Consider the following 26,755-nt stretch of genomic DNA (forward strand, 5'->3'; position numbering starts at 1 on the left):
TATAATATTTATCTTTCAGATTATTGATCTGGCACTGATTTTAGTTCTAGAAGTCAGGGGGTGTGGAACCCGTTTCAAGTCCCACCACACAATAAGATTAAGAAAAATCCCTTCTCATCTCCTAACTAGCTCTGGAAGCAAAGAAGAAAATCTTTGCTGATGCTCCTAGTGAAAAATCTGTATAGATTGTGTATGATTTAAGGTTAACATTTAAAGGGGAAGAAAGGAATGGAGAGAGAAAGGAAGGAAGGAAAAGGGAAATGAAGGAAAGAAAAAAAGAAAACAAAAAGGAGGAAGAGGAGAAAAGGAAAGACGAAACATAAAAAATTCAACCGGAAATAAAGGGTTTATTTCTGAAGTTCCTTCTGAAGCACCTTCTTTGTGTTCTTTTCCTTTGACTTATCTTTAAAAAATAAATTAAAAATCTGCAGAATTGTTTATTCTGCAGTTCATGAAGCTTCTCCTTGGTTTTGATTGAATCGACGTCCAACACGGTTGTCCGGAGCCCTGTACTCAAACAGCGTCCATCCCTGTTCGCGCAGAACTGCACACAGCAGTCCTGGATTTAAAGACAATCACCCTTTGCAGATTCACTCTCACCAGGCTTAATAACTTCCACCCCAAATTGCCCCATCCCTCCTCGGTCCCTCCTGGCATTTCTCTTCTGTCCCAGGCGCAGAGATCCTCTTCTGGGCGTCTGTTCTGGCTATGAGAAGCTCTCCGCACCCTGAAAGGGAGTAGAAAAACAGAGGGGATGGGAAAAGGGGGAACAGGGGAACAGATGAGTATTCATTTCATGATAAAATTCAGAATCCCTGCGCCTTAAATGGTGCCCATTTTCTAAGTCTGGTTAATATTGTTCTTGTTGCTGATGATGTTTTCCTTTTTAAAAACTATATGAATCATCTTATTAAGAAAAATTATAAAAAAAAGAAGAAACTCCACATGCACTAAAATATTTTTCACTATCTCTTTGAAGACATTCTGCTTAAACCTTTTCAAAGATTCGGGTGGCCCTTTCTTGACTCTCCATGATTAAAACCACTTACAAGTCATACACAACAGATGCAAATATAAAATGTCCTTGGCCTCTGCAAAAAAGGCTCAAAATTAACCTTGTCTGAACGTGTGCGTACGTTGCTTCCAACATCTGAAAAAAACTTGATAAAATGGAGACTCCAGCCAAGAGGAATGGTGCATGGAATCCGTTGAAAATGCATACGAACAACACCTAAAATAACAAGCAGCACAGAGGTGTATTTAAGTTTCCAAAGGTTTTAGGTAAAATGACCAGAAAATATTAGAAATGGTCATCAACGGTGGTTAGCTTTTTTATTCTATGGTGATAGAGATAAAGTTAAAAAAAAAAAAAGTTGTGTAGCCATCAACACAGAGAGATAGTCCTTAAAATCCCCCATATCCAGCCTTTCAAAATACTCTCTTCCGGAACATACATGAATAGGAGGGAGCTTTTGTGTTTAAAAATCTTGGTAAGTGTCCCCCTTTAAAATCTACATAGAAAATAGGGGACTGATGGCCCCTGGTTTCTCATTATGAATTGCAAAGACTTCAGTTAGTGGCTACAATGATGTGTCATTTTCGATATAGAGGTTATAAAATGTATATATTATATTAATCACCCTGAACAACTCTTTGTTAAATGCACACTTGGAGTCTGCAGACTGTGTGACCCAGAGGTGCTTATATAACTATATGTGGGTGTCTGGGTGTAAATACGGGTTTATGATTTTTATAATATATATGTCTGTGGGTTGCATCTAACTCCTGTGTGTGCAATAATGTTTTTTCTCTTTGCTGAGGCTTACTTGTCCAGCCTATTGTTTGAGACAACAGATATAAGTTGCGATGGGAGAGGAGCGTCGGATTTGGTGTGTATCCCCCATTTCCAATTATAGATGGATCATTACAGACAGCGGAGTCCTGAGAAGCCAGACATCTGCTCCTCACATGAATGCACTCACCTCCTAGAGACCAGGCTGCCATCATGCTCTGGAAGCTCGTGGAGAATGTCAAGTACGAAGATATCTATGAGGTGAGTCGACACCCCCAGATGCATCTTAGAGCTTTGCAGATAGAGAATTTGAGCTTCTTGATACCCCAACTGATATATATTTTTAAGCTATTTACTCGTAGATTTCCGGTCGGTTTTCTCAGCTTTCTTTAACTTTTAGAAAAGCTGGCTAGGGAAGACTTCGCTGCTCTGAAAAGGGACTTTAAGGTTGAAATCTGACAACTTTAATTTAGGAATGTTTTTATTTATTTTATTTTTCTTTCCGTTTTCCTCGCCTCCCCCCACCCCACCCCACCCTTTTAAGCTCTGATGGGGAATGTGGTGCTACTGAATGTGGGCCCGCTGTCAGAGAAAATCGAGATTCTGATAAAGGCAGGGGCTTTTCTCGTTTTAAGTGTGGAAGAGAATTGGGTTTTCAAGCCTCATTTGTAACAGACTCGGGCTTTTAATTTTTATATTCAATAAAATTTCTGAAATTGATAACAAATGGTTCCAAGTAGAGGACAGAGAATTAGCGGGAAAGAGGTAGATGGCTGGAGATATGGATGGATAGAGCAAAATAGAACAAGTCGTAGCAGTTTATTATTTTCTGTTTTCTTGTGTTTTGCTTCCTTGAGGGTCACTGCGTCCGAACAGAAATCGCAGCCGCCCCCTGTGTGGGCATCTTTCAAGGAAATTTCTGCCCACGTTCAATGCGTACGGGTCTCTAGCACTGAGGCTAGCTCAACTCTTCGGGGCAGGAGAAGTTGCGCCCAGCCAGGAGGACGCCAGCCGCCTCCGGGGCCCGGACCGCGCTCGCCAAAGCCCTTTTCCGGCTCGGGCGAGGGCTGACGCGGAGGCCAGGCGGCTCCGCTACTCGCGGGCGAGGCGGACTAGGCGGCCGAAGCGGGCAAGGCGGGCAAGGCGGGCGAGGCGGGCGAGGCGCGGGGCGCGCGGCGGGCCAGGCTGGGGACCGGGAAGCCCGCGGAGCCTCGCTCTTAAGCGGAATGGCCTGGGACAGCCCCAGGTGGTTGCCAGGGGAAGGGAAGAAGGGAAGGTTCTGCTGAGACGTCGAGGTTGGAAATAAAAACTTCGGAAAGGCGAAGCGGATTTAGAAAAGGGGGAAGTCGAGGCGGGCGAAGCGGGCCATGGAGTTTGCTAAGAGGAAAAGTTGGAGAGAAAAGGAAGGAAGAGAAGCAGACTCCCGGGTGGCGGGCGCGGGCCGCTAGGTCAGACGAAAGGTGGAGGGATGCAGAGGCTCCCCAAAGAGCCGAGAAAGACACGCGACCCCTCCGGATCGGGACAGCTCCTGAAAGCCCGGCGGGGAGCCGCCTCGAAGATCCTAAGAGTGGGCGACTCACAGGCGCGGCCGGCAAGCTCCTGGGGGACTCGGGCTCCGACGAGCGCCCACAGGCAGCGCCTGGCGCCCACACCTCCTGCCCGCCCCGAATCCTAATGTTGGGGTGTGTGTATGTGTGGAGGTATGTAGGAGAGAGGAGGAGGAGATAAGAGAGGAGAGGGAGAAAAGCAAGAGAGAGCGCGAGAGCGCAGAGAGGAGAGAGATTCGTCTTGTTGCTGAATGATGCTTGGGGTTTTCCTTTCCTCTTTGTGGTTGTGTATCGACTGTAACGAACAGCCGCGCCTACGCGCCTGGTGGGGATTGTTTCGGTTCGGCCTCCTTTTCTTTCCTTAACAGGCGGGATAATGGTAAAGTCGAAGGCGCTAGAACTGTCCTAAAGAATATTAGCGCCCAAAGTGGGCATGACATTAGCAAGCATGGGGCCATGGTGAAAACAGCTCAAGGTATATGCATGCAGAGGCATTTCAGTGGGTTCTGAAAAGTAACCAGGGTAACATTCGTTCTTTACAGAAAGTAAAGTAGCTAAATGGAAAAGGAAGGAGGGAGAGAAGAAAGGAGGGAGGGAGAGAGGAAGAGGGAGGGTTGGAGTGCAAGGGAGGGAAGAGAGAAGAGAAAAGAGGGGAGGGAGAGAGAGAAAGAGAAACAGGGAGAGGAGGGAATATTACAGGTGGTCCTATCTGCCTAAATTTTCTGCTCAAAAAACAGAATCCGCCGCTCGGTGGAAGGAGCCTATTTAAGTCTGGACTAAGGTTGAACTTTAACAGAAATGGCAGTCAGGCCAGTTGAACGGGTTCCTGAAACATCCAAAAAGGTTTTCTGTTGCCCCTGGCTTTGCCTGGAAAGGATAAGTTTAGTGTATTTGAAGATTGATGGCGTATGTTTTAAATTGAGGTAAAAATCGCAAACTATGTGAGCACTAAACAGGAAAAGGCTGCACAGGAATGAAAAGCCTCCATCTCGCTTCTGTCCTTTAACAAATGAGCATAATCTTCCACATTTAGCAAAAGTCTGCAAAAGTCACTGTAAATAACCAGGCCCACCAATTTGCTTTTCTCTCGCCTCCAAATGATGAAGCAACCGTTTTTATTTTGTTTTTGTAATCCTCACACAAAGCACCCAAGGCGACCAAGTCCTCCGGATTAGGAAAGTCTCTCTCCAGGTAGGAGGACACCTCCATTCTATACAACCTCCCAGCACTGTTCTCCCTCACTGCCTTATCCAAAGGAGCAGGGGCTGCTTTACTCGTGTCCCCGGCACAGTTAATTGAAGTTCTGCCTCTTTCCTGCTAAACTTTTTCCCCAGTCTGCCTTTGCCAGCCCCCTCGTCTGATTACATCTAGTAATTCTCCACTGAATGAACGTCATTTACAATAGTAGGGGAGCTCTGCGCTCGCTGCTGCTTCACGCTCCATTTGTCCTCCATTCTCCCTTTAAAGTACTCGTGTAATATTAATAGTCATGAATATCAATTATTATGAGGCGGTGTAGGCAAGCGGAGGGAGGAAGGGGCGGCCGAGCAGTCTGAGCCCAGCTTCGGGTGAAAGAGGACTGCATCTGGAGCCCCGAAGAACGGCAGAAGAAAAGAGGCCAAAAAGACAGCAAAGAGACAGATGAATAGTTCTGTCTGTGTGTGACAGGCATCGCCAATCTTGTTGGGGTGGGGGGGCGGGTGTAATTTTTTTTTTTTTTTTTGATGGCTTGTCCTGGAAACACATCAAGCTCAGCTCCTGTGTCCAGCTCGCTTCTCTGCTGGACTCCTTGATTTTTTTTTAATCATTGTTTGATTTTGAGCAGTAACCAGGCTTTTTTTTCCAGATGTTAGTCCACACCTATTCATCCATGGTGAGTTTGGATTCACGTGTTACCAGAATTGCATGCTCCCTCCTCTCACTGTCTCTCTGTCTCTGCGTCTCTGTGTGTGTGTGTCTCACACTCTCTGTCTCTCTCTCTCTGTCTCTCTCTGTCTCTCTCTGTCTTCCTTTGAGCGCCTTTGGCTTGGTAATTTAGCACCATAATTGGACGAGGCTGCAGCTGCTTCTCTCTGCATTGTGTGTTCTCCGTCTGAGCTCCATGAGTCAGCTGGGAGGGGAGAGGCCGAAAAGAAAAACTTTTTATTTGCTATTGCTGTTTGGAAATTTAGGTGACTATTTCTGCAAAAAGAACCATGGGGAGTTTACCATGATGTTTCCAGAGAAGAGAGGGAGAAACAAAGTCCACCTCCCTCATATACACACCTCCTTCTTCTTCTTTCACTTAGTTCACACTCCAGATAGGACCAGGAATAAGTTGTTTGGGCTTTTATTTCCCCCCACCCCAACTTTAGTTCCTTCATTTTCACACCCTGAGTATAACAGCATTAGATATAGAAAAACAGTCTTAGAAATAACTCCTATGAACCACAACTCAACTTAATTCAACATTGGCTTAGGATATGATTTCGAATGAGATCCATTTCAATGAAACACCATTTAAGTTATTTAATTTCTCCTGGAGAGGGAGGAGTGACTGGGAACTCAGACCAGGTGGATTCCTTGGAGCTCTTGGAATGATCAGGTTGTGTGGAAAACTCCTCCTAATCAGCCAGCTGCATTTCCAGGGAAGGCAGAAGTTGGTTTTTAATCAGGGGGAGCAGCACAGCAAATACTATGAAGTTTTATTTGTTGTGATTTGTACCTCTGGAAGAGTTAGAAAAAAGTAGTTAAAAACACCCAGAGGAGCAAACACCATATGTAAGACTCCTACAATTTTAATTAAGGCATTTAGAATCTCCCTCCATACACACTGTTCCTGTACCTCTGCCTTTTGCCTGCTTTGCACTCCCCAAAAAGCGGCTAAAATGTTATAGTTAAGTGGGTGATTCCTTTCCCATTTTCTCCCCAACCCTGGGGTTTGAAATTGCTGAAATCATGTGGCCCTCTGAGTCAACTTGGGGGTCTAAGTTTCAGATCCTTTCTTCCCTTGTCCCGGGAAGAGCGTACAAAAGCCGGGCTTCTCCATTTGTCACTTGTATTTTTTTTCTCTTCCTCTCTGTACTCTGTCTCTCTCTGCCTCTATCTCTCTTTCTCTGTCTCCTTCTCTGGCTCTCTGTCCCTTCCTCTCTCCGCTCCCAGGACCGGCACGATGGTGTCCCGAGCCACAGCTCGCGGCTCTCCCAGCTGGGCTCGGTGTCCCAAGGACCCTACTCGAGCGCCCCGCCGCTGTCCCACACCCCGTCGTCGGACTTCCAGCCGCCCTACTTCCCACCCCCTTACCAGCCGCTCCCCTACCACCAGAGCCAGGACCCCTACTCCCACGTCAACGACCCCTACTCCCTGAACCCACTGCACCAGCCCCAGCAACATCCCTGGGGGCAACGGCAGCGGCAAGAAGTGGGTTCGGAAGCCGGCTCTCTCCTGCCCCAGCCTCGGGCCGCCTTGCCCCAGCTCTCGGGCCTTGACCCCCGGAGGGACTACCACTCGGTCCGCCGGCCGGACGTGCTGCTGCATTCGGCGCACCACGGCCTGGACGCGGGCATGGGTGACAGCCTCTCGCTGCACGGCCTCGGCCATCCCGGAATGGAAGACGTCCAGGTAACCACAAACAAACAAACAAACAAGACCACGAATAAGGAATGCTTCTGGAGGGGGGGAGGTCAGGAGAGGGCAGCTCTGTCTCTTTTTGGGGAGTTTGTTCCCATGTTTAGAACAGGACTAGACAGTCATATAGAACTGTTTATGTGTGTCTGTATGTATGGCTCTATAGTGGCGATTTCCGGAGGTCTAATTATGATAATCCAAACCACGAGAAATTAAATCTTGAAGAAGAAAAATATGTATTTGCTTTGATACCTTAAGATTATTAGAATAAAGGCGAATGCTTTTGTCCTGCCTCAGCTACCATCTCCTGCATATTCTCTAGTGCTTTGTGGAAGCCAGCTTGGTACCCCTTCTTTACCAACACACACACCCCATAGTGGGGCTGTCCTGCTGACTTGGCAGGTGAAGACCCGGCTGCCTAGAGGCTAGAGCTTCAGAATGAAGTTCCAGGGGCCTCTGTATGCTCCAGAGGTTGCTGCTGAATTTGCAAAGATTTTGCTAAGCATGACAATGAGCTATGATCATCTAAGCCAGGTCTTGCTTTGAATGTCTCATAAGCCACAGAGCTTTTTTCCAAGAGAGAGTTGCAGTCCTCATCTGAGAAATAGAATATATGTGAAGGAGAAACTCAGAACACCATAATTCAGGAGTCCATGATGGTAGATACCATTTTGGAAATTCTTTTCACTTTTTGGTTCATTAAGTGACTGTAGTGTAATATTCTCCACCTCCCTCTCCTGGCCTCCGCCTACATTAACACTCTTCTCTCCCCACTGCCATCATCCCAGTTGAGAGGCGTCACGTGTTTATTTCTTAAAACAAAAGGCTCAAAACACTCCCCCTACCCACCCACTATCCCATCTGCAGTCTACACAATGGAGCCTGATTTGGTTTGAGAATACTTGGTTAAACTAAACAAAGAAACATCAAAGAAATGATTCCTAAAAACTGTTTGGGTGATTCTGAGCAGGTCTGCTTTTTCACCCTAAGTTAAATAGTTGGCAGAAAAGATAAATATAGTTTACAGGTATGTAATTGACACTTCAGTTTCATTGGCATAGTTGTATTTATTATACATCCTTTGACATACCTCTGAAGCAAAGGAAAATAAAATGGGAAAGACAAGAGGGTGCAGGAGTCATTCTTCTGTACCTTGCTGAAAAAAAATAGTTTTAAACTGTTAAAATGTGGTGACAGCATCAAATGCTGTCTGTGTGTGGTCTATGATTGTTTATTGTTTTAAAAGAAATTCAGTTATTTATTTTTTAAAAAAAGACGGAATTACCTGATTTGTGCCTGGATTTACTGATAGTAATAAGAGTTATGATGGTTTTGTTGATTTAACTGAGCTTGACTGTTCCTGGCTAGAGATATTGCTCATTTTTGAATATCATATGAGAAAGGAAGTATTTAATAGTTTTTTTTTAATGCATTGGGGTAATATGTGTCTCGGGGGGAAAAGTTTTTAAATTAACCTTTCTGAGTATGGTTCAAAGTGCTGGATAATGAAAGTGGATCAACTCATCACCATTACTGTTGGTGATGCTAATGCCGGCCCTGTCACCACCACCCTACAGGCCAAGTGACTCTAGCGAAGGAACTCAGAAATTTTTCCCCCAAAAGAAGGAGCAGATTTCTTTAGTTAAATGTTTTTAAAGAAATAATTGAGAGAGTTTTTTTGTGTGTTTGGTGAAGTGCAAAGTCTGAGAGAAAAACAGGGCCAGATCAGTGCACATTTGGGAGAATAGTCTTGTCAAAGCGTCGGAAAGGATTTAGTGTTTGTGTGAACGGAGCACCTCGGGGCCAAGTTGTCGTTGTCGGGAATACAGACCACAGAGGTAGAGAGCTGAAAGAAGAAAAGCAGCAGGCAGCACACCGGAGCCACTTGCAGGCTCTCCACTCACCCGACCCCCACCCTGTTCCTCCCCGCTTTATCTCATTTCGTCACCTGCCGGGAGGCCCGCGGGACCTTCTTGGGACGACCCCTATAGTGCAAAGGACACACCCTGCTCCTGTCCCTAGAGGGAAACAGCAAAGACAGGGACGGTCTCTGCCTCCGCGGTGATGACAGACCTCCTGAGGCCAGGGTGAAGTTGACTGATGCAGAGCAGGTGACAAAGACCAGAGGTTATGTTTCCAGGACCACAGCCTCGAATCCGAATCCGAAGGCTTCCAATCATCTGCTCAACACAGAAGGATCCACTTCCGAGTTAGGGAGCTGGGGTGCGGGGGCTAAAGTTACACAAGCAGGTTGGGATTTCAACGCTCTCCCTACAGCTATCGAATGGGTGGCCTGCACTGGTCCAGTCTTTAAAAGGACCAGAGAGTGCCTAGGCCTGGACCTTAAAGTCACTTGTTCCGATCTCAAGGACCTCGTGTGTGTTCCAGATCCCCCTGAGCCAGGGAGCTGGCAGACCCTGAGGGTGCTGCCCTGCCTATGGGTCGAGGGTTTTGTTGTGTGACCCAGATGCACCACACTCAGGGCCACAGCCCCCACCATGAGAGAAGAGAAAGAGGAGAGCTAATTAACCAAATGCTTCTAATATTTTTTTTAAATGAAACTATAAAACCCTGTCAATTTCTATTTCAATTTACTCACAGGGGCTATTAAACCAGCAAATCGCTGTTTGTGTTCTGGGTATGCTACATTTCACCCATTGTGCATGAGCGCGCGCGTATGTGTGTGTGTGTCTAGTTGGGGAGGGGGCTACAAGTGTTAAAAACTCAGGAAAACACCTACAGAGAGAGAGACAGAGGGAGTGAAAGGACACCTAGTTTGGGATTTGTTTAGTTGTCATGTACACCTCTTTTCTTCTTCCCACCTTTGCTCTCTTACCTCCCATCACCTCTACCACCCATGAATATAAACATATAAGGATGTTAAGCCAACTCCCCCCAAACACATACACACTCAAACACACCCGAGTGTCTTAAAGCAACCCCTGGTATCACTTTTAACTAAAGAAGTCTAGTAATTACGAGTCTGAGTTGTTTTTCTGCGCTTCCGCATGCAGTCCTAATTAAATCTTTACGATCCTCCCTGTGACGATTAAGCGCCAGCATGCTGCGTGAATATCCTGTACAAAAACCCAGCAGGCGGCCGTAATTAGATAGAAAATCAGACAAGAGCCTTCTCATTAACTACCACAACTACCCCATGTCGCTGATGAGGCGTTTATACATATGTACGTACAAGAGTGAGGGTAAGGTGTGAGGGCTCCCGGGTCCAGGCCAGTGTAAGTCAGGGTCTGGCTGCCCAAGGCACAGGAGAATATTTCTGTCCTGCCTGGACACATTGTCACTGTATACACATGATCATAGAAAGGTGTGAATCGTGTGTGTTTGTGTGTGGCAGGGTCCCCTGAGGAGTTATGAACAAGTTACATGAAATACTTTTAAAACACCTTTTTACTATTTCCTAAGATGTGCATGGCATGTTGCAGCAAGGATAACAATTCCTATGGAGAATAACAATTTTGCTCACTTTTATGAGAACAAAAGAGTGACTATTAAAAATGAAAAGAAACAAATTAACATGCCCCCTGTACGATTAGATCATCTCATTTCTAAAGTTTTGCTTGTTTGGGGTAGACAGTCTCTTCCTTGTGATGAACTCACACTGTGAGGATGCAGCATGAGTTGGTGTGAGTGCTGTGAAAACAGCTCCTCACTCTCAAGCCCTTTGCTTTTTACTTCTCTATAAAGTGGGTAACAATTTGGTCCCAACTTAGGTTTTGAAGGGTCAGGAAAGTAGTTGTAGATTTTAGAAAGACCTAGCATTTATTTTCTTGGTGGGGAGAGAAAGGGAATCTACTGCTTTTGGACGCCCTGGGATGCACAGCCAGAACTGTTCATGTGTATTCTGACAGTAAGAAACTTGCTCCAACAGCTATTTCCTCTCAGAAGTGCTACCAGTGCTCAGAGTTGAAACTTTCCTTCTCTGGAATGAAACTGTGGCACAGAAGATGAACATTCCTTGCGATTACCTAGGTGCTGACTGGGAGGATCTAGACCTTTGTGTGTGTCTGCTTGTCTGTAGTTACTGCCTTCCTAACAGGTGTGCTCCTTGGTGGGAAGCAGCATCAGCAGGACTGGGAGGAAGGGTAAATTGTGAAGGTTCCTCCAAGAGACTGTCATTGTGCAGCAAGAAGCTCATAGTTTACAGGAACGTGTATGGGCTGTAATGGGTGTGCAGTCCTAGAGGCTTGCAAACATGTTCCTATGTGTTGCTGTTTGCATTCCATTCCAAATTGCTCAGACTTTAATTAAAATCCCATAATGTAAACTATTATGTATTTGTAAAATGGCTCTGGGGTTAAGATGCACTGGGATAGAATGGAAAACACAAATTGCTCTTACTAATATTGGTGAAAATCTGTCAGCTGTTGCCAAATTTTTACGATTCATAAGAGCAAATAATATAAAGGTTTATCTGTCTAATATCTATGTTTTATATAATAACTAAACCAATGTTGCATCCCAGATGTCTCTCAAAGTTTTCTTTCTCCACTTCTTCCATTGGAAAAATTTATAATTTGAGTAAATTTCATTTCTATGTCTATTTGGAGGTAATAATAATAATAAAACAGCCCTTTGTGAATTAATACAAATGGAAATAACAGAAGCTCCAGTTTGGAATAACATGATTTATGTGTGCAATTCTTTAATATCCTGTCAATTTGAATAGTGATGTTTTTATATTCACAGTCAGTTGAAGATGCCAATAACAGCGGCATGAATCTATTGGACCAGTCTGTCATTAAAAAAGGTATGGATAATTCCCCCCAAAAAGTAAGCAAAGTTTTCTCATGCATTAACGTCTTTATGATGAATTTTCACTTTGGGGGAATTCATTATTTGACAAGACATAAATGTTTGTTCACAATCATAGGACAATGGCTGTCAGATTAGGGGAAAGGGCATGTTGGGAAGATGGAAGTTGGGCAAGGGAGAATGAAAACCTCAGACACAGATTCAGATGAGTGAGACAGACTGTTGCAATTTTTCTCGTGGCATATTTGGTAGCCATTCTTGATACATCTTAAATAATTGAGCTACCATCATGTGTGGAATTGGCTGGTAAGCACTGGTTTCAAGAAGGTGCTACAATTATTTCAATGATAACTGGAGTTTGCTGAGTTAAAGCCTATGTTATTGAGACAGCTCTTTCTTCGTTTTGTATTTGATTTTTTTGGTGATAATTTTGTTCCCAGTTCTCTATGTTTTATGAGTTGTTTTTATTTGTTTATTTTTTCATTGTGCCAAATTTGTTGCTAAATATGCGCATCCTGAGAAGCTGAGACAGCCTATGCACATTTCTAAATCTTCCTACATATGCATTCATGATTTAGTGTGACTGTGGAATCACCCCCATACTGTTAAAGGGCATGTGATATTAACAAATGTTTGCAGTCTCTTGTACAGCTGTAAGCAAAATAATTAACTAATTAAACTAATTAAATGTAATTACAATAACTCATTTTGGGCGTATTGCAGCTGCTTAATTTTTTCTGCTTTTCTCTGACAGTCACTGAGAGAATGCCTGGCGATTAGTGTAGCTGCTGAAAGGCCTGAATGTCACTCAAATGCCACAAATTTAGGAGTTTAAATGTGTAAACAGTGCAATCTTTAATTATCACAGGAACTGGCATTTGAAGATACAATTTTAATACTGTAACCCTTTCTTATGGATGTTGAAGAAATTCTGTCTCTATATTTAGTGTCAACAATCCTCAGCTTTCAATCATTTATGATTCACTTGAGCCACTTGACATTCAACAAAAACAATTAAAAGAAAAAATGCTTTGGGAAGTAATTCATCCAGACTCAAATGGGATAGCAGGAGGGTTGTGGAATAAGGATTCCAAACAGGGTGAGGTATTCTAAATTGTCTTCTTTTACAAAGGCAGGAAGAGTAGCTTTGAAAGGTGGGTGGGGGAAGCTGTACTTGCAATGATGCCATTCGGCCTTGGAATGAATATCCTAAAGTATAGTAAGGTTTGGGGCATAACTATTTATTTTAGTGGTTGCTTCAAACATCTCTCTCTCTCTCTCATCTTCAAATAATATTGTTTTGGCTTTTAATGCCAGCTTTTGGGTTTGCTAGGATACCCAGGCTCGGTGCTTAAATTTGCAACTGTGCTGACTGACAGCTCACTTTTCCTGTTTTCTCTTGGGTCTCCTCTTTTGGTTAATTGCTGGTTGATTAGGGTGGGGTCGGGGAGGAGCTTCTCCATTGGCTTTTTTCAGTTTGTTTTAGTTCCTCCTCCCTTTTCATGGAAAGCTAGAACCACTTAGCTCAGGGTTCTGTATCCTAGCAACATCATTTGGGCTGGCAGGGGAACATGCCCAACAGATGACCAATCAGAAATGTTATTAATAGCCAGTCCAATAAAAATATTTGTAACTTAGCTTGCCTAGCAAAACAGAGCTGAAGATTTTCTTAGATGTGGGATGCTTTGATTTCAGAGCTTGTATATGTTTGTCAGTGAAATGTGAATATTTATGTGCAAGGTTGTCTCCAGGAATAAGAAAAGGAGAATAATGACTAAAGTTGATGTTTCTGTTTTTGGAAACAGAAGAGTACATTTTATGTCCCCCCAAATGTACAGCTTTTTTAAAAATGTGCAGCTTAAAATATTTAAGTAGCATCCCAGTTACTTTAATTGATTCAGGGGGTGTGGTATGAATATGATGAAATTGTAGTTCAATTGCATTATTTAATATTTGACATATTTGCTTTATTACATGAAGAAAAGATCCTATGTCTTTTTTCTTTAGAGAGCCATAGGCAAAATAAGAATACGAGGTTGATTTACTTTTCTAACTCAGTATAAGCCACTTAAAGTTGTGGTGGGTTCATTAGCCCCTTCCCCTGCACCCTAGTCTCTTTGCTCACCATCTCCCCAATTATGAGAGATGTTTCCAAGAGATGAATTTTGTAAAAGAGGTGGGAAAGTCTTGTGAACTAAATATTCTAAATTTCAACACCTGGAAGAAGGCTTAGTTTCTTAATATATTTTCTAATGGGCTTTTAGGCAGATAAAAAAAAATTCTACCTCATTAGTAACATATTGGCAAGTGGTCTAGGTTTGGGGGTCTCTGAGTCTGTGTTTATGAAGCTAGAAGACTTAGGCATAAATGATGCATGTCTCTATCTCTATGTCTCTTTCTCCAGTTATGGTAAGGCCCCTTCTAAAATTTAACCAATCTAATTTTTCACCTGTGTTTATGTCACCCCATAGATTATGGGCTCCCTCTCTTGTTATGTTTGCTATCTGGGCTTAGCTGACATTTCTGAAGTAATTTAGTTAAGAGGAAATGAGTTGTTCCCAGTAGAGAGAGCAAACGAGTGGAGTGAAGGTAGCCAGCGTGATAAATGGCTCTTTCATTTGAAGATCTCCAGAGCTCGTTTACGGCTAATTTTCTGTATTGGCCCCCTTTGAGCTATTAATGCAATCGGCAGGGACCGTGGCCCCTCTCCTCTTAGCTGCCCCATTAGAGCTCCCATTAAGCTGCCTAGTCTCAACTCCATGGCGGGAGTGGGCGGGGGGAGTAATGAAAGGTGCTTTTTAAACTCTCCTAATCTAAACCGGCAGAGGGTGGTTAATACGATTTGAAGGGGGCTGGTCAATGAGCAATCAATAAAGTAATAATGAGAAGGATTCGGTACATTAACAGTCTAAAAATCCAACGAGACATTAAAAAATCATTCTTAACTCTCAGTTCCATTAAGATTAGAAATCTGGGGGGAGGAAGAGGGTGTACCCAGCTAATAAAAATGATCACTGCCACCATCATGTTGCTTAACTCAAAAAAAAGGCTCACCTAAACTTTAAGAAAAAGTTTCTGGTGCAATAAGAGGCCAATATGCAATCTGTTTAACACCTTAGACAGCAGAAAATATTCTGGGATTTCTTGGAAAGGCTAGCGTGGCTGGAATCCAAGGTTCAAATGTTGTGACTGTGGGGCATTTTCATTGGTCTTAGGGATATCCTGTTTGGTTAGTTTCAGTTCAACCTCCATTCTCTCCCACTTTCTTTCCCGTTAGTTCTGGCCCCTTCCCCACATAAACACTTTGATTGGTGTGGATTTTCTTTCATGGGAAATAAAGAAATTGCCAAATTTCTATTACAATTGATTCTGTTGGGATTCTTCTGACCTAGAAGGTAAAATGCTCTGAGAGTCTGTCAGAGTCTCTGAACGGTATGAGTTTCCTCTCAAAAAGAAGAAGTTCCCATTTCCAGGTTGGACTTGGATCCCAATAGCTATTTATCAACTAGAGACCCTGAGAAACACTGCAGCCACTCTTTCAAAGTCAGGCAGGTTAGACATTCTTCTTCAACAGTTCAAGTGCTGAAACTGAGACAGACAATAAATGACTTTCTCAAGGTCCTATACACCATGTAAATGATGAGACTCAACTCAGTTTCCAGCCTTTTAGCCTTCTAGACTCTGTCCCTATAAGATGCCAATACCGGATGTATGAGTTTTTTAATATCCCTGCTTAATTTGTGAAAATTATTTATTTTTTTCCCACAATTTCAGTCCCCACACTTATACATGCACTATAGTTGTGGAATAAAATTTTACACTCAGGTACATGAGGAAGTGTTTAGATCTGAGGAAAGGGTGCTTTGCTGGTGAGAAAAAGAGTGCTAACTTTTAGGGGCCACTTTGAGTCAATGCTAAGCCTCCTGGTTGTTTCCCAATGTCATTTACATCTTTAGGTCAAGAGTGCCTTTCGAAGGGACTTACCCCATGAATCTATAAGATAGGTTCATTTCTTCCCTTCTCCTCACCAGCAGATCGAATCAAATACAAAGTTCTCAAAACTATAATTTCACACTTAAGTTTAAAGAGTAGAGATTAAAAACTAGCCTATTAACACTTTAGCTCTTCTATAGTCAACTAATGAATAATATTTTCTCTAATCATTTTTCTTTCCTCTCTTTTAAATAAAACTCCAGCCATGTTAATGAAATATTGATCTGTCTTTAGCCTTTTTTTTTACTTCTCCCCAGCATAATGCAGCAAAAAAGGGAGGGGAATGAGTTTTGTGGGTGTTACATCCAGAACTTGGCCTTGACACCCAACTGGGAACTGAAGAGGAAAAAAACACTTTTAATGTATGCACAGAAAATTGTAAACATGTAAAGAACTGAAAGCTTCATGCTGAGTTTTGCCATGCCCCATTTCCTTACTATTTCCTGCTGTCGCTTTAAACCTATCTCAGTCATCTCTGGGTTCCATGAGCAGGAACAGTGTGCTCATAATTACTAACAAATCAACCAGGCCCTGTTGAGCTCTGGGTTTATTGATAAACTGGAAGAAAGCAGAAGGGAAAAGACAAAGAAAGTAAAATATGGGGTTAATCAGGTGAGCTAAGCAGGTGTGAAAGTGGAAGGGAAAGTAGATTATGATGGAGTTATGGACCTAAAGGAAAGTTGGGGCAAGAAATGTGTCAGATCTGGTCTAGGGGACCAATACTAAGGAGAGAGGTTTAGAACATGAGGATAGGAGGCTGGGAACACAATTGTGATACTTAAATTAGAAAATGGAAATATAGTCCAAAGCACATCTGACATTGTCCTTGCTTTTACTGGAAGGGGAAAAAACAAAAACAAAAACAAAAACCTTCCCAGAGAGGGCAGTGTACTGACAGAAGCTGAGGGGATTGGGGGTATGCAGATGATAATGTATATGCAGAAAGGTACTCAACCCATGGCAGGGAGCAATATACATTCCCCAAAGGCAATAGCTCTTGTTGGGTGAATCAGGCAATTAACAATAGTGAAATTACAGGGTGGTTTATAACATTTCTTTAAAGGCCCGGCTTTTCCAGAGGTTTAGCTTCTGGGACAGGGAGAAGCAGGTAAGATTCCAATACTCAGTGGGTATTTGGTTATCCACTGTGGGAAGCAGGAAGTGAATTTAGTACTTTCAGCTTAGTGGAGCTGGTTGTTATTTAAAAAAAATTCTAAATAGTATTTAGAGATAAATATGTTGCTGAGTATAGAGGTGAGATTTTTATCTAATTTATTTCTATAATTCATATCATGTTAAAATTACAAAGGGCCATCTATATTTTGGAAAATAAGTTTTTCCAAGTTTTCATAATGCCAACTCCCATGATTGTCAATTATTTGTTTATAATGCCTTCACTATGAGTCTGAGTTGTGGTAATCAGCACTGTTGTGAAGAGTAAGATAGATTGAAATAGATGCCCCCACCAATCACCTGTCTATTAAGTGACTTTAACTTCACATCTCACTCAAATCTGATTAACATTCACACTTCAACTTTTCATTGATTCATTCTTAAATGGGAAGCAGATTCACTGATGAGAAAATGAGGGAAATCAAAAAGAAGGAACACCTCTCTATATCCCCTGTCCCCGCCCCATGACAGTACAGAATATTTACTCTGTTGCCAACATCATTCATCCATCTGGGACAAGGTCTTGGGCTCTGTGGACAGATCCATAGATCCTAAAATGCCTACTGGGTAGTAGCAGAAGGGAATGTTTTAGTCTCCTCATCCACTCTTGTAATAAAGCTCTTTTCCACAAGGTGTTTGTAAAGGATCTAATGAAATTCACAGTAAATAAAAGATTTGGGAGCAACCTGGCTTTTAGGAGTCTCTAAACAACTATGGAGGTTTGTATACTGGAATCTGTGGTAGAGAGAATAAACTGTTAGAGAAATACACAGTATTGGTTAGTCTGTTCCATAGAAGGGATGTTATGCATCTTGTTTGATATATAGGGTTCTAGGCTCCAGATGACAGAAACAGCATATCTTTCCCCCACACAATTACAAAGTGAGATAGATTTTATCAAATGGTAGGGTTGGAAACCTCTTTTTTCACACCAGATGCATGTTTCCATAGATTTTTTGGACTGGTGATCGACAAATACCATGAAGATTTGGAGGCCTCATATCCCAGTGGAAGAAGCAAAGTTACAGGGAAAGTCAGGAGGTATAGTCACCTGTTTAGGGGCCTGTAAAACCTACATAAAGAAAATGGGCTTAAGCAGTGAAGTCCAAGGGACAATACTGCCAGGGAACTGGGAGATTGACTGTTCCTCATTCCCAGCCTTCTGGTTCCACTGAGCCTAGCCTCTTTCTGACATGCAGATGACACTGAAACACAATTAAGCAGAAATACAGGCTGGAGAGGCTGAATGCACCAGGGTAGCAGTGGCAACCAGCTGTCAACTCTTATTAACGTTTGCATAAAACATACCTTGAGTGCGGTTTGTTATCAATTACTTGCCGAAAAGAAACAACTGGGGCAAGGCAAGACCGCCGCTCATATGAATTAGAGTGATTGGTTGATTGATCAGGGCACCTGTTGTAAATCATAACTGTTCCAAACAATCACTAGCCGGTGCTTTAATTTGTAAACAAAATTCATGTCACTGCAGAATTGCTTTCACTGAAGATGAGCATTTGGGTTCCTTTCTAAATGAATCTGTTGTTATTATGTAGGGAAGAATGGGGCCCACTTTAAAGACATGAGCAGCTGTTTTGGGCCCAGCTCCCCAGCTCAATGGTATTATTTGTCTGTTCTTGGGCATAGTATCTGATGGGGTCCACCCTCATTATCCTTTCTAGTGATGACCATAGATCTGGGTCCAATAGGAAAGGAGGAAGGGGTTTCCATTGGAATTACCATTTTATATCACTGCATGGTGATAATCACCGTCAGGCTTCAGCACCAAATGAGATAGGCATTATTATCCTCAGGAGACAGATAAGGAAACTGAGGAGGTTCAGACAGAGTCAGTCAGGTGTCTAAGGTCACAGAGTTAGCACACGATGGAATAGGATTTGCCTGGTTCCCAGCACAGTCCAAACTCTGGGTTGTTTGATTTCTTGATTTGGGTAGTGAGCAGGACTGTAGCAAATGACACTCATATGTCTACACACGAAGTAAGTTTCCAGAGGAGGTATGGCTTTGCCATCTGTTTGTTTACAGCTCTCTGAATGCACTGCAGCCCCACTGGAATAAACACTTCCTCCCTCAGCTTTCCACTTGGTGTCTGTCCTGTGGCCTCACACAGAGATACATTCTATCAGCCGGTCACCAGGATCGAAACTTGGTCACCTTTATGGCAATTTTTTCTCTCTTTCTAGTTCCAGTTCCTCCCAAATCGGTGACTTCTCTAATGATGAATAAAGACGGCTTCCTGGGAGGCATGTCTGTCAACACCGGCGAGGTGTTTTGCTCCGTCCCAGGCCGTTTGTCTCTGCTCAGTTCAACTTCGAAGTACAAAGTAACTGTGGGAGAAGTTCAGAGACGGCTGTCGCCCCCTGAATGCCTCAATGCATCTCTCCTCGGCGGAGTCCTCAGAAGGTAACCACACCACGAAAAACAAAAACAAAAACAAAAAACAAACAAAAACCCACCAGTTTTTATTTATTGGACAGTGAGGAGAAGGTTCCAGCAAAACCCAATCTGCAGTCTGACGCAGTTGCCTAGCAACCGGGTGGCCGGAGCATTGCTTTCGCGCAGCGCTTGGGAGGATCCGCGGCCGCCACGTGCTCGCCCACAAACTCTAGTGTCCTTGCATCCAGGCCTGCCCGCGCCGCGCAAGTCCTACCGCAGATTTTGCCGCCCTGGGAGCCTTTCACTTTCCTGGCGCTACGCCTGGCGCCTCTCTTCCTGTCACCCCTAGGACATCTCAGGGGGCATTCTCCAGCCTGAGTACAACGCGGAACTAACAGCCCCCCGCCCCCCCCCCCCGAAAACCCCATAAGTTTCATGAAGCAACTCTCTTCATACCTTCAGTGTACTCTTTCTCTTTTATTGCATGTTTTAAATGCAGTTGGCACCCAGTGAAATTGGTCTTTCAACCTGCTGATGCACTGTAACCCAGTTTGATAAACTCTTTTTCTAAATTTGTGACATCCCTCTTTCAATAACACCACCACCAATAATAGCAATAATACCACTTTAGAAGTATTTATAGGTATTCCTGGGAGCCATTCAGGTGCTTCACAGTATTCCACAGCCCAGAGACTGACTCCTCCTCGTGGAAATGTGAGAGAATGTGGATTTTATCTTAAGATGTAATGCCTCCCTTGAAGTCCCTGCCAATGCCTGAACGCTTTGGCAGTGTCCCTGATATGAAAGTGACTTTGTCTGAGACAAAACTTTCCAAGATAACCCGTTCTGGGGGTGACAGTCCTTTTCTTTCCTAAAAGTGACTGTATGAATAGTACAGCAAAAGAGATTACAGTAACTGAGGATTTTTACTTGTACTTTTGTCCATACTTTAGCACATACAAGGAGAATCTTGGGAGAAATTAAGGGTGTGACCCAGGAACTTTCTCATTTTGAATCCTCTTGCTCTGCCCTCCTTTGATTCAGTTTTCAAGTGAGTGCTTTGAGCCTCAGAGTGTGGAAGTTTTCAATCACCCCCTGAACATTAAGCCTGTATATATAAATTTGCAGAGATGAAGTAAAATAATTAATATAAAGTGCTTATCACATAACTACACTTCCAAAAGTGCTAGTTTTACTGTTATTATGATCATCACCATTTCGATTTCAGTCTGCCCTCTCCTTTTAACATAACACCATATACAGCAACTCTTGACCCCTTCCTCACAAAGCCCACCTGTTGCAGCAAGTGCGCTCTCCTCTCTAAGCCACCTGGCTCTTATCCTCTTTTCAGCAAGGTTGTGCTTGCCCAGTTTCTGCTCACCTCACTAACTCCATGACAAGGAAGGAACATGCACGTGCGTGTGCAGCTTCTACCTTCTCTAGACCCATAACCTACACCTAATTATTCCCATCTGGTATCCTTTTTTTTTCTTTTCTCACAAGATAAAAAAAGAACACTCAGTTAAAAAAATTCTCTGTATTGCAGAAATTAAGCAAACCTCAGCAAACTATCAGCAAATAACCAAAAGGAAGGGGGAAAAATGTGCTAACCTCAAGTTAAAACCTCTTCAAGCTCCACTGGGCTTTAGATTGCTAAGTCTAAACTTTGTTTCAGGAACACTCTAAGGTTAATCAGAATGTTAATTCTTGCAATTTCAGAGCCAAATCGAAAAATGGGGGGAGATCTTTGCGAGAAAGGCTAGAAAAAATCGGTTTGAATTTACCCGCGGGCAGGCGCAAAGCAGCAAATGTCACGTTACTCACCTCCCTGGTGGAAGGTAAGCAAGACGTGTGGCCATTTCACGAAGTGGCTGAGCTTAACTGTCGGCTGGAGGCTGACATTTTACACATTTCATGATTAACTGGAAATCGTTGTGATTGTTGTGCTCTTATGAGCTGGATGTCAAGCGGCTGCTTGAGAGAGGTTCAAAGGTCCTTTTACTTAGAGGAAGCCAGCAGTTGTAGACAGGGCAAGGGAAGTATTTGAGAGTTCCTGTGCTCTGAAAAGTGCTCAGGTCCAGCCTCCAAGACAAAGCAGGGGTCACTCTTGCTGTCACGTGCAGGACATCCTCTATATGAACTCTTGCAAGAGTAACTCTTTAAGCAATAATTCATTCTATACCCCTTCACTTTGCCAGATTTGAATTGTCAGTAGTAGAAAACACATTGCATTCATGACCCCTAATGGTTATTTTAAAACTTTTGTCACTCCTAGGGCCAAATCTGCAGATTACCTGGGACATGTTGTTATTGAAATATTGATAGCTTAGTAAGGCCAATGATAGCTAGGGGAAGATTGGGGAGGAGGGGTGAAGAAATATGTAGGGGAGTCCGGTATTATCTTCAATGTAGATTCATCAATTGTGAATTATAGGGTGATAATTGCAATAAGCACCTTATAATTTGCTCATCAGTTTGGGTTTGGGGATGATATTTATGGTATGTAATAAACAAAATCATCTACGCAGTCTAGAACAAGAGGATCTGCAGTTGAATTTGTGGGAAATAATATGAAATACAGTCAGATGGTCCTAATGGAGGAAGATGCAGAATTTTCTCTAGCATCTAGCTTGTAGGTCTTGTGTTTTAATTCCATTTGTATGGGTGTAATATTATGATGCTCCTGTAGAGAGTTGGTTTTAGAAGATGCAATATTAAAATATTTAGGCAGCAACCATTAATCATCACAGTTACAGGCCTTATACTTGGCCATTTTTAAGGCGAAGTTGCTTGGCCCGAACACCCTCCAGAGGCAGGAATCACTGAAATTTCCAGACCACACTTACTAGTGGTTGACTCTTAGCCTGGAAGTTTCACATTTTACCCTTCAGGGAATTGCTAATATCACAGTCCTCATTTTGGAAAGCAATCAATGTAACCTTAGCTCAAGACAGGGATTTTAGGGGAGAAGGGAGGAAACTGGAAACCCCACTAAAATTCCAATATTTGTTTGGCAGTTTTTGGTTTTGTGACTCCTTGTAAGCACCATGCCTGAAGTCTTTTGTTGTTATGATAATAATGATTAAAAGTAAGTCATCCTCCTTAAAAATAATGTAGCTATGGGGTATTTCAACATATCTGTTTTTCATGTATGGGATCTTTCCTTGAACCCCAAAAGGCTGTGTTTAAAGGGTAATAATGCTTTACTTGAAAGGGGCTTTCACATAAGCTGAGTAATACCTTAGATACCCCAGTTTTCTGTAGCTGCTGTGTCATCTTTGTGCAGTGAAAAGTCCTGAAGTAGGAGGATGATGACAGGAACCTCTGAAGGGGAGAAACTTGAAACTTGACTAGCAGGAAAAGTGACAAGGAGAATTATTTCATTGCAGATAGAAATATTCTTTCCATATACATTTTACATATAGTTTTTAATATATGTGGACATATATACACATGGGCTTGTTTTTATATATTTGTTGGAATAGAGTTGTAGCAAGATGATGGTGACTTTTAAATTTTATTTAAAGCAAGTGTGACAGATGCTTTAAAAAGAAAGAGGAGTCTGGCTTAAATGTCCAGCCAAATGTCCAAATTCAATTATAAGGTGGCTCTTGACAAAAAGATTAGGGTGTAGGAGACCCCGTAGCTATTCAGGGGATGTCTAGCTAGGAGTTGGCTCAGGGAGAGGCAGGAAAAAGAGACAGGGGCAAAGTTGGTCCCACCAATTTTAATTATAGCTTGAGAATCATTTTTCCTTTAGGCGTCTCTAACCTTTGCTTTTGGCTCCAACAGCTGGCCTTCTCTGGAAATACTAACAAAGCTGACAAGGGAATGTCTCCGCCCTGGGATATTTAGGGCCTGGGTGCTGATTATTACCTTTACTGCTGTCTTTTTCAGGAGAAGCTGTTCACTTAGCTAGGGATTTTGGGTACATTTGCGAAACGGAGTTTCCCGCCAAAGCCGTCTCTGAGTATTTGAACCGGCAGCACACAGACCCGAGTGACCTGCACTCCCGAAAGAATATGCTGTTGGCCACCAAGTGAGTTTATTAGACTCTGGGCCCTCATCTCACTCCCAGCTGGCTAGGCCACCCGACTTTGGAGTAGGTGGTGGGGAGGGGCAGAGAAAGAAGCCAGAGGGTTGTCTAGAAGTTGCATTTGCAGCCTCTGGCAGGCAAGGTGGGCAGAGTTGATGGGCTACAGGTTTGTCTCAGGTGTCCTCTCTGGGGAAAATGGCTTTGTTAATCCGAATCCAGGCTTCTTACAATTCTCTTCTATCACTCTGGGGATGTCAGGCAGATCTTTTCTGAGTGAGTTCTTGTTCCGGCTCTTCCCGGGATCCAAAGGTGCTTATTTCTGCCTGGGTTTCACATCTATCTCTCTGTCGTAGCCACATAGCCATGTGTGCTCGCTCAGGGTGTCTATAAAACCCACGTGTACCCATCTCTACCCACAGCTCTAATTACTCCGTTTCCAACGTTGCTGTTTGTCATCTTTCACAGACTTGTAAAATTTACTACAACTCCAGAGGGGAAAATAGTAAATCTCTGGCTAAATTTAGGTCTAGAGCTCATTTGAACTTTTACAGTGGGTTTTCTATTTATTTGATTTACTCCTGTCTTTGGCTTCGGTGTCATATTGTTGGTGTTTTATGGCCGGCTCAGGCCTGCAGTGGGCGGCGCTGCGTGCGCCCGCACGTTTCTCTTGCAGGAGCGGCCCAAACAGCGGCGCTCATTTATTTAGTGCTGGAGGACGCGGTTTGTCCCGTTGACAGCGTAATTTAAAGAAATATATGGAAGGCTGAAAAATCATTTGCTCAAATTTGTCCAGATGTTTTTGAGACGTGATTGGAATTTGATTGCCCCTTTCCGCAGGGTCAAAAAATATTAATGTCCCAGAACTTTAATTGCTTACAGACCCTGGTTTGGGCTTTGAAGATTTAAAATGTTTGACTCTAAGCATTTGTTCTCCCCAGTTCAGAATGTCTTTTTTGGCACTTTGGTAATGAGTACAAACTTAAGGAAAGACTTTACCCATCTCTCCCAATGATCAAAACCTGGCATCCACCCTCTTTCTTGAAGGTTTTCATCTGCTGTATCAACCAGCAGTACAATAGATATTTGTCAGTAGATTGCCCTCCTACCCCTTGCGCTGGTGTTTGGTGAGGTGCGGGGTGTGGGGGGGGGGATCAGTTGTGCTTTATAAAAGAGGAAGGGTACTTTAGGGAAAAAAATAAAACCAAACTGTATAAATCAGATAGGACCCACAAATGACTCTCATTTCTCTAAGGTCTGCATCTAACTACCCCCTGTCCAAGCACTGTGGCTTCTCTTAGGCCAGCACTTCTGAACCTAGGGTATCAGAATCAGCTGGTGAGCTTTTTCAAGCTATTTCTGTATGGGGCTATCCTCAAATCTTCTAAATTGGAATTACTGGAGGTGGGGGCCTGGGAGTGTGTGTCTGAACCCCACAGGTGTTTCTAAGGTGTACCTCTTAAGAGCTTAAAAACTGCCCCACTTTGGTCAGAACCCTTATCTATTTCTTCCTGGTTGTGAGGATGTATGTGTGTACTTCAAAGGGAGAATCGAGGGTGCCTGTTAGTGTTCTCTATCCACCCACCTTAAAACCAGCAACTGTTTAGCTTCTGTGACTGGGTGGTATTCCTCATCAGATTTAGCCACTATCCCAAAGTGGCAGCACCCTAGGAAAGGATGCCCCAGGATTCTTTGAGTCCAATCACCTGCCCTGTTTACCTGTTGGCTAGGCCAGGTGTGGCCAGGTATCTGTGAGTCGGGCCAACCCATTGTGGGTCTAGGACTGGAGTGCTGTAGGTTTGTTTTTTTCCTAAACCCCACAGACCCATAGGCTGGGTACAGGCAGGTGGACATGAGAAATCTGCCCATCTGTGAAAAGCTGTGGCCTTTGGGATGCTGTGTGTCTGCCTGCCAGCCATTTGACCTTCAGGGCTAGAACCATCCCATCCAGCTCCTATATTAAAATTTCTCAAATAAGCTCAATCCATAGGTAGGCACGCAGGATTTCTAAGGCTGGGAGATTCCTCTAAATTGTAGGTGGCTTGAGGAAATAAAAACCTTCAACAAATAAAAATCTATCCTCCCTAGTGTCTTAACAGCCTACCTTTAGGTTTTATTTAAACTATATGGGAATCCTTTTATATTGACAACAGTCTGGTTATACAAAGATTTTCAGTGCCCTACACTTGGAAGAAAGAAAGGAGGGAAAGGCAGAAACTAGCTCCCTCCCCCAATACTGCAGGTAAACAGGTTTTTGCTTTGAATGGAATCAGCATTCTCTAGAATAAACAGTTTCTTGCCCTGGGCCATGGAAGGCTCCAGCAATCTGCTTCAGTGCCAGGGACAGGCTTGTGGCCGAGGGGCCTAAATCTTTCAGGGCTTTTTGCGCCTGATCACCAAGAGGTTGGAGAGGTGGGAGGGGCGCGGGGGAAATAGCTCAAAAGAAATGCCAGGTAAGAGCTCAATATTATGAAGTATTCAAAATCAACCGCTAAAGCCTAGCGAATGTCCCAAAGCGAGTCCACGCGGTCCTGGAATGGAGGGGAGAAAGGCTGAAGGCGGGGGAAGGCAAGGCTTTGGGGTGGAAGGGGTGCATTACCTCCCCACCCCCGCTTTCCTTTCAGTCCCAGCTGCTCGAGAAGGGAGGGCGCTGGGAAAGGAAACAGAGCGGAATCGCCCACATTAGCCTCGCTCTTCGGTGACCCGGCGCCTCTGGGCTTGTGTGAGCGTCTCCTTTCTAATGCCAATGACAACGACACTGAGGGTGATTTTCTGTGCCTCGCCCACCCCTTTGCAGGCAACTTTGTAAAGAATTTACGGATCTACTGGCGCAGGACCGGACACCGATAGGGAACAGCCGACCCAGCCCCATCCTGGAGCCGGGGATCCAGAGCTGCCTCACGCACTTCAGCCTCATCACGCACGGCTTCGGCGCCCCGGCCATTTGCGCCGCGCTCACGGCCCTGCAGAACTATCTCACCGAGGCGCTCAAAGGCATGGACAAGATGTTCTTGAACAACACCACCACTAACAGGCACACGTCTGGGGAAGGCCCAGGTAGTAAAACTGGCGACAAGGAGGAGAAACACAGGAAATGAAAAAATTTTTAAAAAAAGAAGGAAAAATGTTTTAAATACAAAAGGAAAAACAGACAAAAATTTAATTTTAGCTTTAAAATATTGGATTGGCTTTGGAAGAATTATATTAGGTAGAATACACATACAATCAAAATTTTAAAAAAAGCTAAATAACTTAAAAAAAAAAACTGAGGCGTACAACGGAGCAACAATATCGGTTCTCAGTGTCTATTTCAAGATACACTTGGAGACAACCGTCCGGATTTTCCACTTCGGTTCTTTCGAGTTTAGTAATACTGATAATAAAAGAAAACCATGATTTCCCCTTCCCTTTGGAAAATAAACATAAGACTAAACATGAGAAAAA

General features: G+C 43.5%; 1 protein-coding gene across 2 annotated transcripts; it reads left to right on the forward strand.

Annotated features, from left to right (window-relative positions):
• Positions 1-1,760: 1,760 nt before the first annotated feature.
• TFAP2B (transcription factor AP-2 beta) lies at positions 1,761-26,755 on the forward strand. 2 transcript variants are annotated; one of them, XM_063707656.1, is made up of 8 exons: positions 1,761-2,053; positions 5,186-5,212; positions 6,481-6,939; positions 11,653-11,713; positions 19,086-19,305; positions 20,998-21,116; positions 23,176-23,317; positions 26,109-26,755. In XM_063707656.1, exons 1-8 carry the CDS (start codon positions 1,973-1,975, stop codon positions 26,407-26,409), a joined length of 1,410 nt encoding a protein of 469 aa, XP_063563726.1. In that variant the 5' UTR covers positions 1,761-1,972; the 3' UTR covers positions 26,410-26,755. The 2 variants fall into 2 exon arrangements, with proteins under 2 accessions (XP_063563726.1, XP_004044228.1); XM_004044180.5 differs by lacking the exon at positions 5,186-5,212.

This window comes from Gorilla gorilla, chromosome 5 (genome assembly GCF_029281585.2).
Source record: "Gorilla gorilla gorilla isolate KB3781 chromosome 5, NHGRI_mGorGor1-v2.1_pri, whole genome shotgun sequence".
Taxonomy (NCBI): Eukaryota; Metazoa; Chordata; class Mammalia; order Primates; family Hominidae; genus Gorilla; species Gorilla gorilla.

What these genes read in the sequence shown, in the direction of transcription:
- TFAP2B (XM_063707656.1), top strand. Translation starts at nt 1,973, where the DNA reads ATGCACTCACCTCCTAGAGACCAGGCTGCCATCATGCTCTGGAAGCTC. An exon ending in CCAGTCTGTCATTAAAAAAG is followed by an intron (nt 11,714 to 19,085) that starts GTATGGATAATT and finishes CTCTCTTTCTAG; the next exon opens with TTCCAGTTCCTCCCAAATCG. An exon ending in AATATGCTGTTGGCCACCAA is followed by an intron (nt 23,318 to 26,108) that starts GTGAGTTTATTA and finishes ACCCCTTTGCAG; the next exon opens with GCAACTTTGTAAAGAATTTA.